The sequence below is a fragment of the Mus caroli genome, chromosome 3 (assembly GCF_900094665.2).
Source record: "Mus caroli chromosome 3, CAROLI_EIJ_v1.1, whole genome shotgun sequence".
Lineage (NCBI taxonomy): Eukaryota > Metazoa > Chordata > Mammalia > Rodentia > Muridae > Mus > Mus caroli.
The window spans coordinates 138,011,228-138,022,981 of NC_034572.1; the positions used below are offsets into that span (position 1 = coordinate 138,011,228).

General features: G+C 39.0%; 1 protein-coding gene across 2 annotated transcripts in view; it reads right to left on the minus strand.

The window, feature by feature from the left end:
* Positions 1–8,976, minus strand: part of LOC110291494 (calcium-activated chloride channel regulator 3A-1-like) — a 19,466-nt gene extending 10,490 nt beyond the window's left edge. For both annotated transcript variants that reach the window (XM_021158672.1, XM_021158671.1), the window contains exons 1-6: positions 8,818–8,976; positions 6,907–7,047; positions 6,570–6,717; positions 6,125–6,233; positions 4,224–4,401; positions 562–789 (exon numbers count right to left, since the gene is read on the minus strand). In XM_021158672.1, coding sequence (XP_021014331.1) covers positions 562–789; positions 4,224–4,401; positions 6,125–6,233; positions 6,570–6,717; positions 6,907–7,047; positions 8,818–8,976 — 963 coding nt within the window. The remainder of the gene's footprint in view (positions 1–561; positions 790–4,223; positions 4,402–6,124; positions 6,234–6,569; positions 6,718–6,906; positions 7,048–8,817) is intronic.
* Between the last annotated feature and the right edge of the window lie 2,778 nt (positions 8,977–11,754).

An 11,754-nucleotide genomic window follows, 5' to 3' on the forward strand; every position in this document is an offset into this window, starting at 1 on the left:
AGAAGAAGAAGAAGAAGAAGAAGAAGAAGAAGAAGAAGAAGAAGAAGAAGAAGAAGAGGAAGAGGAAGAGGAAGAGGAAGAGGAAGAGGAGAAAAGAAGAGGAAGAGGAAGAAGAAGAAGAGGAGGAGGAGGAGGAGGAAGAGGAGGAGGAGGAGGATGTGATATGTTCAATGGTGGTACCATGGATAATTTTCATTTGTTTCTTTCCTTCTGTTTTTTTGAGGTGAGATCTTGCTAGGTTGCCCAGGCTGGCTTAAAACTAATGCTCACAACTGAAGCTGGTTGTCTCAGCCTCGGAGTGGCTAAAATTATAGGTAGGCACCATCAGATCTGACTTCATTTCTCTTTGTGTGTGCAGTTAAATTTTTCTTAGAACCAAAAGTTATGGGATAAAAAATTATCTATAATCTTATAACCCCACTTTAACCATCGTTTTTTTATCCCAGTATTTCATTGGCATAAGCATCATTATTAGTTTATTAGAACTAAAATTAAATTAAATTATAATTCTGTATTTAGCTTAAATACTTAATTTAAGAAATCCAGCATATAATGTCTTACTAAGCTCATGCTTCCAGATTTATCCAGCACCAAGCAGACCACTCGCTGTCTGGATTTGAGCAGTGAAAATGTAGGTGGAGGCGGAGCTTCTGTTCCTGTCATGGGAGGGGCATTCTGAAAGTCAGCAGACGCCTTGATTACATCCCACGTGCTTCTGCCATTGCACATTTTGTTTTGTAGGTTTGGAGCTTCTACATTGTGGGTTTTTTCTGTGCAGAATTCAACCACCTGAAAAAAAATCAATTAAAACTCTATGTTGTAATAATACATAATGGATCACCATTTTTTTCTCCCTTTTCCACATATGATGTTAGCTGCCATGCGCATCCTGAACCTGATTTGTCTCCTGACAAGAATTACTTCTATTAGATGCTTTGTTGTCCATTTCACATGGATGTGAAAGTGAGTAATGCTGTCAATACTTAGGGCCAATGCTGTTAGGAGCTTTAAAATGAGACTGTCAGTGCAGAATGGTTGCCACTCACGTAGTTACGTTAGCTTCTTGCTTCCTTATCTACACTTTGAGGACCGCCTCTCCTGAATTAAATGTAAGAAAAGAAACGTATGGTTTCTGGTCATTTCTGTCCCTTAAAAGTAGAATGAGAGAGATGGCTTTTACTATGAATGCTCTATACTTCCATAGTGAGCCCAGAAACTTGGGGATAGACACCCTAACAATCTAGCTGGTTATCAGTGCTTACGAGTTTTGACACATATAAATAACATCCTTGGAAGATAAAGTGTAAGGGATGTAGCTATTTCTTCAAGTGATGAATTGTAGCTAATCATTCTCCTAGTGGATTTTTTTTAAGGATTGGAAGGAATGGTTGGAAAATATTCAGTATTGTGTGCTGTCTATATCCAGAGTTTGAGGTTATATTCTGGGCTCAATATGTAATATATTTAATCTATAGCATGAGAATTAGAAATTAGTCCTATGTTGGATAAGATATACAGTTAAAACACAGCATTTGTCTCTGAACAATGTTGTGCGTGATTAGCTTCCCCGTGGACTTCAGGTATATCGATGTATTTCCTTACTGTGCCTGTCCCACATAGACAGCAGGAGCTGTGTCCTGATAGCCAAATGCCTGATGGTGTATGATTTAGAACAGGCAGTGTGTGTCCTGATTATCCTCTTATATTGGATGAATTCTTGTCTGTTTGGATGCTGAACTCTTTGCTGATCTGGGCTCTGTCGGTCACAGTGAACAATCCTTAATCATAACAGATATTTCCAGAAGGAAGGTCCATTTAAAACTTTATCTAGTTTACACATTTCAAAGGAAAACTTCGAACCTATAATTTTGCTTGAACTTACATCATTGCCTAGGTGCTACAACAACTCTTAATTCCATCAGAAACTTTTTTATGCCTGTGGTAGTATTTGTTGCTTGTGTGTTAGTATCTGCGGAATTGCTTATTTTCAATTGAGCTGGTCTTATAATTTAGATATATAATTTTGATTTGTTTTAGAAATACTTTTTCATTTAAGATAGTCTTACATTTGCATACACTTTTGTAAGGTAAAGTTACTATGTTTATATAATTTAAGACTGGATAGCAGCAAAGAGAATAACCAACAGACATTAAATAGACAGCCTTCATAATGGCAGGAAACACTTGCCAATGGCCCACAGTAGGAGTCTTAAAAATTTATAAGGAACTCACAAAATCCAATAACAAAAACCTCTCAGAAATAACAAGATTAAAAATGGTCAGATGATCTAAGTAGACTTCTCTCAAGAAAATACATATAAGGGACCGGTAGGGATGTGGCAAAGAGCTTCTCACTGCCAGCCACCAGGGAAGGACATGTTAAAGCCACAGTGAGATATAAGCTCACTCCAGTCAGATGGGTGCAGTAAAAAAGACAAAAAGAAAATGCTGGAGGAGGTCCTAGAAAAGGGGAATGATCATGCTTGGTAGGAATCTGAGTTGGTACATGAGGGAAAATAACATGGGATTTTGTAAAGACTGAAAATTAGAAACACTATATGACCAAGCAATCTCTATCTGTATTTCTCTCTCTCTCTCTCTCTCTCTCTCTCTCTCTCTCTCTCTCTCTCTCTCTCTCTCTCTCTCTCNATCTATCTATCTATCTATCTATCTATCTATCTATCTATCTATCTATCTATGCTGCACTATCTGTCTATCTATCTATCTATCTATCTATCTATCTATCTATCTATCTATCTATCTATCCATCCATCTATCTATCTATCTATGCTGCAGAGATACCCAACAACCATATCACACTGCACATCCATGATAGTCACAGTGTTCAAAATGTAGACTCAACCTAAGTGTCCATCAATGGATGAATGGATTGATAAAATGTAGTGTACACACAAGAGAATAGCATTCTCTCACAAATGAGAAGAAAACTCTATTATTTGCCTCAATATAAGTGAACCTAGAGAACATTGTGCAAAGTGACATAATAGGAGACCAAGAAGACAGATGCAGTTGCGATCTCACTAATATACTGAGGCTAAAATCTCAGTATAATATAAGTAGAGTAGAATATTGGTGATCTGTAACTGAGAATCCAAGTGAGAAGGTCACACAGAGAAGTTGGTTAGTAGTATAAAATTACAGTTAGATTACTAGAATATATTCTAGTGTTTAATAGCAGAATAAAGTGACCTTAGTTAACAGTAATTTGTGTTTCAAAATAGCATGATGAGAGGATTTTGAATGTTTTTACCACAAGGTAGAGCATAAATCTTTGAGGTAATGAATATGCTAATTATCCCTATTTCATCATTAGGCATGATGTCTGTCTATTGAAATGTCACATTGTATCCTTTAAATTTACAATGTATTAAGCGAAAATTAAAATGAAAAGAGATTGGATTTTTTTTAGGGAAAGAGATGACTACATATTTTCAAAACATATTATAAATTTTAAAATTACAAATTTAAGGCTTATTCTGTACCTACCTTGCATTAACCAGTGAGCTTATACTTGCTTATCTTAAACCTTATAAACATAATGATAATGGAAACAAGGTATCTTAATTGACATTTTTAAAATGAGGGAGCTAAATATCATATTTAGCAGTGTTCTGTCAATGACATCTTGAAAACACACATTAGGTTTCTGTGTCCAATCTATTGACTCTAACACAACTGCTGATACCCATCAGAGTACGTATTTAAACAATTGTCTTTGAGAACTTATCTTCTTATATCTGTTCTGTGGAGACAGGGGCGCCTGGACTTCCCAAATATTAGCATTTTATGATGGTTTGGTAAGCTTTAGTGAGAAGACAGTGGAAAACCTAGAATGTCACCTGGAAGCCCCATTGTTGATTCCATTAGGCTGGTGTGAGAAATCACCTGGAGATGGATTAGCGTGAGGTTGCTGTTCTACACACCAGTCCAACAGACATGAGTGAGGGAAGACTCTAAGAAGTTATGTGACTCAAGTAAGAAGGGCACAGTGCTACTCCTGAAGCCATGAGCAGGGTAGTGACAAGGGATAGGATACTACCCAGACGCATCCCAACCTCGCCTGGAGAAAACAGCCTCTAGTCAGTTCAATGAGTCATTTTCTTCCACTTTGTGAATACACATAGTATCATAGTGGAAATAAAGCTTCATTGCTTAACTCTATGCAAGGATTCCATTGTGAGAAAAAGATGGAAAGCACTTACAGAATCGAGACTTTGCATGAACATGATGGAGCCCCTCGCAGTCTGGGATTTGTTTGGGATAAATGTACACTTGGGTTCCTGCATTCCTGTCTTTGCATCTCGACGACATCTCCTCGCCACACAGCTGCCTCCCTGACACTCACGGACCACATTGGTGCCAGTGATGTCGGTGGAACACCTATGATAAAAGCATTGAGTTGCCGTGGTGGTGCTAGCAGCTGGACCCAGAGGCTACACACATGCTAAGTAAGCTGTCTATCACAAAGCCACACCCTCAGACCCAGTTTGGAAGCTCCCCTCACTCTCTCTTGTCCTGAAATCTTTTCCTCAGTGACAACTCTTCTTGGTCATGCACCAAATATTTCATTTTGACAACAGTAGGCACAATGTTTATCTCTACATAACCTTGGTTTTAGGAAAGCAACAATAACAACAGCATCTAAACAACCCTCCCCATAAAACCCTATATTTTCAGATTTTAAACATCCATTGGCTTCCTAATATGATCAATAAATCTATTTTCTCTGGGGGCTAATGATAATTTGATAAGTATCAAACTTATATGGATGTTATAAAGACCGAATTAGGTAAGAGTTGCAGAGGAATTGGATTTTTAGTGAGGAGAGAAAAATCAAAATATGTTTAAAATCCTCTTAAATTTCCACATATAAATCCCATGGTTGTAAATGTATAGTAAGTTGCAGCTTAAATTTTTATAATGAGTAAGCTAGACTAAGTGAAAAGTTGGAAAAATGTATTCATCAAATGGTTGGGCTTTCATGACAAAGATAGTTGCTAAATCCATGTCAGAGAATGGGGGAGTGGGATAGAGTCCTTTTTCAAAGCGCTCTCAAAGTCTCTCTCTCCCCCTCTCTCTGCATATAAATATGTATACACATATATGTATGCATATATTCCTATTCATACCTCATGACATTAGCTCATTACACAAATTTGTTTGTGTTATAAGGATAACAGAGATTGTAATGTCTTTTCAAAAGAGTTAGCTCCAGAGTTGGGCCCTAAGCCTAACTTACACACGATAAGACTCAAAGCCTAACTTGCACATGATAAGACTCAAAGTTTTTGGGCACAGAGCAGACGCTCAATGGGCGTTAGGAGCTTATTTTAACTAATATATATCTTTTTATGGCAGATCATAAGGAAACTCATTCATTTTTAATGCTGTAAATATTTATCACTTGGTAATTGTTTGCTTAGTTTTGACTTTATTTAGAGAATTACAAAAGCAAAACTAAACTAAACTAAAAACTAACTAACTAACTAACTAACTGATTGACTGACTGACTGACTGACTAAAACCCACAGTCTTGAAGGATCTTAAACTCTATTGGGAGAAAACAAAAGGACAACAAGATAAGCTGGTAAGTAGAAGTGTGGGATCGAGGCCCACACATGCTCTCTGGGACTCTCTACAGGGCAGCTAACCTCAAATGGGAGGAGCAGAAAGATCAAGAGGAGAAGTAACTAAAAGTTAAATAGGCCTTGTCTAGGCTAGGAATGGTTTTGTGGTGTGAAAGTCGGAGCTGGAGGCCCATGTTGCTCTCAGCTGAGCCTGTGTGCACGAGCCCAGGCAGCTCTGCAGACCACACACTGCAGAGAGGACAGGAATAGATATGTCTCCAGCACCCTCTTTCATCAAATTGACGATCTCTCACAGAATTATTTTTTCAAGACATTCATTTCTATGGTTCTCAATACTTGAAGACAATATTCTAAGTGTTTTCTACTTTTAATTTAAAAGCCAAATTAAATGTCCTACCAGTTCACACATAGGGCTTGAGTAGATTAACGCCCAGATTGTCCTCAAGCCACCCAATACAGAGAGCTGAAGAGGTGTAAATAAGAAGTTTTGATCAGATTAGTTTACACAGTGATACCTTGTTGCTTCCACAGTGTTCTCTCTAGACATGTAGAAAGGCCGGTCCATGTTATACTCATCAAATACTCCCCACCGGAGATGGGCCCACTCATGGACAAAGACTCTGCCTGAGAGAGAGGATTGTGACATATAAATCTTGTTAAAACTATTTAATAATGATTCCTTCTATTTAAATTTCTTATTCATCTGTTAGCCTGAGCTAGAGGACTCTAGAAACCGACATTTTTCATTAGTTCATAAATGGTGAAACAGAATGACATCATCATGTGGCTCAGTTAACTACTAAATCTGTCTACACAACAGGTTGGTTATAATTAGCGTATTTCTAAGTGAAAGCATTATTTAGAGTTTACTTTCCTTTTCTAAGTCTTAGACATCCACATTAATGGTAGTGGTTTGCTTTCCCCCAGTGGAATTAAGAAGTGTGAAATAGTTATTTCTACCTTGGGGTCCGTAGATACGCAAGTTATCAGTGAGTAGGAAGTTTGGAGTGAAGTGTATGTACTGTCCTCTGTCCCCGCACTGTCCGTACTGAAGGGTGTAAGGGTCGTCTCCATGTTGCAGGTGAGGATCGGCAACTATGACGTCTGCCTAAAACACAGAACAGCAAACCCAGTCAGACTCCAGGCAAGAGACTTTACAAACTAGGACTGTCTCACTTAAGTGATAAAGGCCATGTTCCTAGTTTCATTCCCGACAGAATTAGCATTCCCCCAAAGGCACAAGGATTCATCTGTAAAAGGGACAGGACGCAGTTTAGGAGATAGATGTGACACCTACTTGGTCATATGATTCTTGTTTTGGTGTTAAGTACTCAGTTTTTGACTTCCAGGTTATGGGAACTAAAATGCTCACGTTCCTGAAATAAAATCTTCTTTCTGTGGCTTCAAACAGGTAAGTGGACGCTTGAGTTACCATTTCCTGACAAAATGAAAAGCGCATTGTGTTAATAATGCCACACAACAAAGTTAGCATTAAAGATGTATACACAAACGACACAAATCGAAGCCCTTAAATAGAATGATTTTACAAAATCTCAAGTCTGTATGTTTCTTTTCATGTGTACAAATCCATGCCTGCTTTTACCTTGTTTGTAGTCAGGAGTATAGACTGAAGATGGGAATGAAGATGTTGGGGCAGTTATAAAAGTAATTAGGATTGGAAGTCTGTGGGAAAATGAGATGGAGGGGTCAGAGGCTAAATCAACAGTCAGCATTCTGGCCTACAGTGGAAGGGTAGAGTTGAATAGAGGCATTGTGGCCAACATCCCTGGCTTCTAGGACTGATGAGGACAGCAGACCTGTGCCGCATTGAGCCATCTCTTCTGGACATGCAACAACTGTCGAACTCTTGCTGCAGCTTGGAGTGCCAATGAATGGCAAGTAGGAAGCTGGCTGTTCTCCTCCTGCTGCTGCATCTGTCAGGCCCCGGGTAAGTCTAAATGGGTGCTGACAATTAAACAGGCTGCCCTCCCTCCTCTGTGCAGCTCGGACAAACAAGCATGAGCTCTCTCCTGTGCTGTTAGAAGAAGGAGCTGCTCCAGATGCAGAAGCCAAACAGCATTAGGAGGAGGAGCAAGGAATCCAAAGCACCGGCAGCAGCAGAGAACGAGTGTAGATAATCCACGCTTTTCTGCACTAGAAAGCATCCCTGAATGCCCAAGGCACGCTCAGCCTGTGCGGAGGACCGAGCAGAAGAAGCAGGGTTGTTGGAGACCAGAGCAGGAAGGTCATATGCTCAAAATGAAGAAGAAGGACACATCGGCAAGTGGACTGGAGATGGCTTGGGTCAGGGCTCAGAGAATGGAGGGAAGCTAAGCTACTTGGATTTGTTCTTCATATGTTTGTTTTCACCTAGCGCATCCTGGGAGCTAATGTGTTGTGCACAGAGCGTCTCTCTCGAATGACAAAGTCTTCTCACTTCCTGAATCTTTTATTCTTAAGGCCCCAGTTACATAACTTTGTGAGTTTAAAGTTTGGTGTGTTGTTGCACTTGATATTAACTTTGTCTTTAGTCAGCACACTATACTTAGAGAAGAGATAACTCGAAATAAGTATAGTAGACATTTCTAATTAACACCAAGTGTCATAAAAGACCAAGTTTTCCCAAGTGGTAAAAGTAAAAATATGAAGGGCTGATTGATTTCAGTTTAGTAGTTAATTTTATGACTGTAAAATCACTTAATTTCTTATTTACGTAAGAGTTAGAGTCCTTCTTAGTCACATCTTGGTCCTGAGAGGACCCAAGAATTGAGTACATATTACAGCACTATATGCTAAAATCTTTTATTATACTGGTAAAAGTAAAATTAGAAACAAATCAATTTTAAAACGTGTAAGATTTCTTTAAGGTAAGCTAGGTAAGGATTTTCGGTTTTCCTAAGTGGAGCTGGAGTGTGCATTTGCTCTATAGTTTGTAAACCACCATTACTAAGATAGAGTGTGAAAACTCCTCTTGCTCTCAAGTCTATTACCTCACCTACTTAATAAATTATTAACAGCTTGACCATAGAATTTAATATATAATAAAGATATACAGCTAAGCAGATTCCCATCTTGACTGTGGATAATACTGCAGACATGATGAAGCCGGTCAAACCATGTGTGTGTGTGTGTGAATGTGTAACTGTGTGTGTGAGTTCGGATGCGTAGGCAACAGAATTATTGACCTGACAATAAAACCCCTTCTTACCTTTATGCTCGGGATGAGCCTTTCGTCCTCTGGCACACTGGGGTTAATGGCAATGACCACACCCTCGTATCCATTGCTGTTGAGATGCACCATGGAGCTCTCTGCGGTCTGCAGGAGATGCAGGGTGAAGAACAGAAGGACCTTCAGTCCTGGCACCATGTTTGCACTGCTCCAGTGAGAAGGAGCAGCATAGAAGGGTATTTATGTGTGTGCTTCGCTCGGGAATTTGAATCAGGACCAGAATATTTGCATATAGGTGTAGAGTGAAGTCCCCGTATTTCTTGGTGACCTTCCTTATTGCTTTCATTCTAGAGACTTAACGGTTAAATGTCAGTGGGGATTAAGGTAAACACATCCATCGTTCTTTCTAAGGCACCAAGTATTTACTGAAGTGAGCTATCCTTTCGGATTCTTTGTGAAGTCATCCTCATAGTTGTGGGTATTTGTCATTGTGACCGTCTTCATCACTGCCACCATCATCATAAGGATACAGCCCCACAGGGCTGATTTCAGGGTCTGTTTATAGGGCGAGGTTAGTAACCGATTGAAAAAAAAAAGCAGGAAAGAGCAGATGAAAAGGCTGGTGTTAAAAAGCAAACAAGGAACAGGGCTGGAGTGGGCATGGCAGAGATTTATGACTTTATGCTCCTTCTCAAGAGGGGACTGTTAGAAGCACAATGCTTCAAAACCGGCCTTGGATCACGTGGGACTTTCCTTTGTTATCTTTCGTGATAGCTCCCAGTTTGTTTCAGCTTTCAAATGGCATTGAGTGTTCCATATCCTTTTGTAACTTGAGAACTTAATATTCTTCACCTGAGATTTCTTTCTTTCTTTTTTTTCTTTCCTTTGACTAAAGTGCTCTATAGCTTGAGTCGGTTGTACCGTGTCATCATGAGTGCCCTCGGGAGCTGGTTGAATGTGAGCCCAACTCCTTCTTGTCCTGGTCACTTAAAAGTCACATATTTCTCTGTTAGGGTTGTGTGACTTTTTTTTTTTTTTAAGCTTTGTCTTTTGTAAAATATCTGAATTGTTATGAGATGTTGGAACTGCTAAATGAATTCATCCATGGAAAACACTTCACACAAGTGTCTGGAACTCCTAATAAAGAGTCAGTAAATAGCGTGTGTTACATGTTATAGGCTATTTTGCTAATCAGACGAATCTGCCTGAGGCAGAGGAAGACCTGTGGTGTCAGAGTAATGACTGTAGCTTCTTGGAAAGCATTTATCTTTGACTGTTGGCATGATCCTACCCTTGCTAGTCCAAGCAAGATGGGGAAGCATCTATAAAATTCTTCCTAAAGAAATATTTTTCTTTTCTTCGGATTTGCATGAAGTGCTGTTATACATAAACATACTATCAGAGCTGCTTTTGCTATTCTGGAATACATGACTTGTTTTTCTCTACTAGATTGTAAATTGGGTCGGAGGTGAGAGATTTTTGTTTCTTTCTGTCTCTCAGTCTCAATTTTCTTACCTGTAAAGTAAGAACAATAATACCTGTAAAAGGAGTTTTGTGAAGGTTAAGTAAACAATGTGTGAATCTGCCATTTAGCTTAGTTAATGGTTTAGTGCCTGCCATTTCTCCCTTACACAGTAAAACCATGTTGCAAGCAAGCAAACAAAGAAAATGATAAAGGAATAAAAAAGATCTGTGAAAGACATTATTGTCCTATTCTGGCACATAGTAGACCTCAACAAATTAATGTTTATTCCTTGATTTTCTTGTATTTTTCAATTCATGTGAAAAAAAATTGAGTGCTTCATAGGCATCACCCAGTGCTCTGTGGTCAGGCACAGACGTGAGAAAACTCTGGCGTTGTTTCCAAAGAATTCAGAGCCATGTCACATGGGTTAGATTGGACCGATAAAGGATTTAAACACAAGTCAGAGGGAAAGATGCTGCTTAGCACAAGGAAGCCAAATGGGAATGTCTTCTCTCAATGAAGGGAGTTACAAAAGCACTTGGGGTGGGTCATTCTTTCCAAAATGGAAGCATGAAGAAGCTAAGTCTCATAGATTACAATTTCAGAAAGGGGCACCTTTGATTTTTAATCTTGAGCCATTTTCCTCAAGGCTATGGTTTGAAAAAATATGGGACATAAGCTATTTTTTAAAGGATGACTAGAAAGGAACTCATCTTAAACTTATTTTGAGAGTTTACTTGTTTGTTTACTGTTTGTTCTAAACAGTAGTTTTCAGTAGAAGAATCAAGGGACTGTGGAATGCTACGCTTGACTTTGTACGGGACCGAAAAGCTTCTATTGTTATCTATTGTCATCTATACGATGAAAGACTCATCCTTAAAAACCTCAGTTTAGGATTCTTTCAGTACTTAATTACTCAGTTTTGAAAAACTCAAGGCAGAAAATCTTCCCATGCCATTTTCAACTGGATTTGAAATCAAAGTGGAGAACAGTAGAGATATTATCGTCAGAAAATTCTAGAACCATCATTTCTCTATGTCTTTAACTTGTCTTTATTAAAGTGACTTCTATGTTTTCCTCTGGCTCTTCCTTAAAGATTGGAAATGATTGAAAGGGTCTAAGTATTAGTAACAGTAAACCAGGTTTTAAAAACTGTATCTCCCTCCCTCCCTCTCCCTCATTAATTCTTTTATGTGTCAAGGACCCCTATAGCCTAGGTTGATCTCTAACATGCTATATCCTAGGCTACCTTTCAGTTCCTGACACCCCTGGCTCTTCCCAAGGGATGCAATTACAGGTGTGCACACCTGGCCCCTCTATCTTTCAAAGAGGCAATAAAAATGATTAAAAATCAACCGCAGTCTTTTTTTTTTGCTATTGATTTTATTTATTTATTTTTTTAGGTACTTATTTCAGTTGCATTTCCAATGCTATCCCAAAAGTCCTCCACATGCTCCCCCACCCACTCCCCCACCCTCCCACTCCCACTTCTTGGCCCTGGTGTTCCCCTG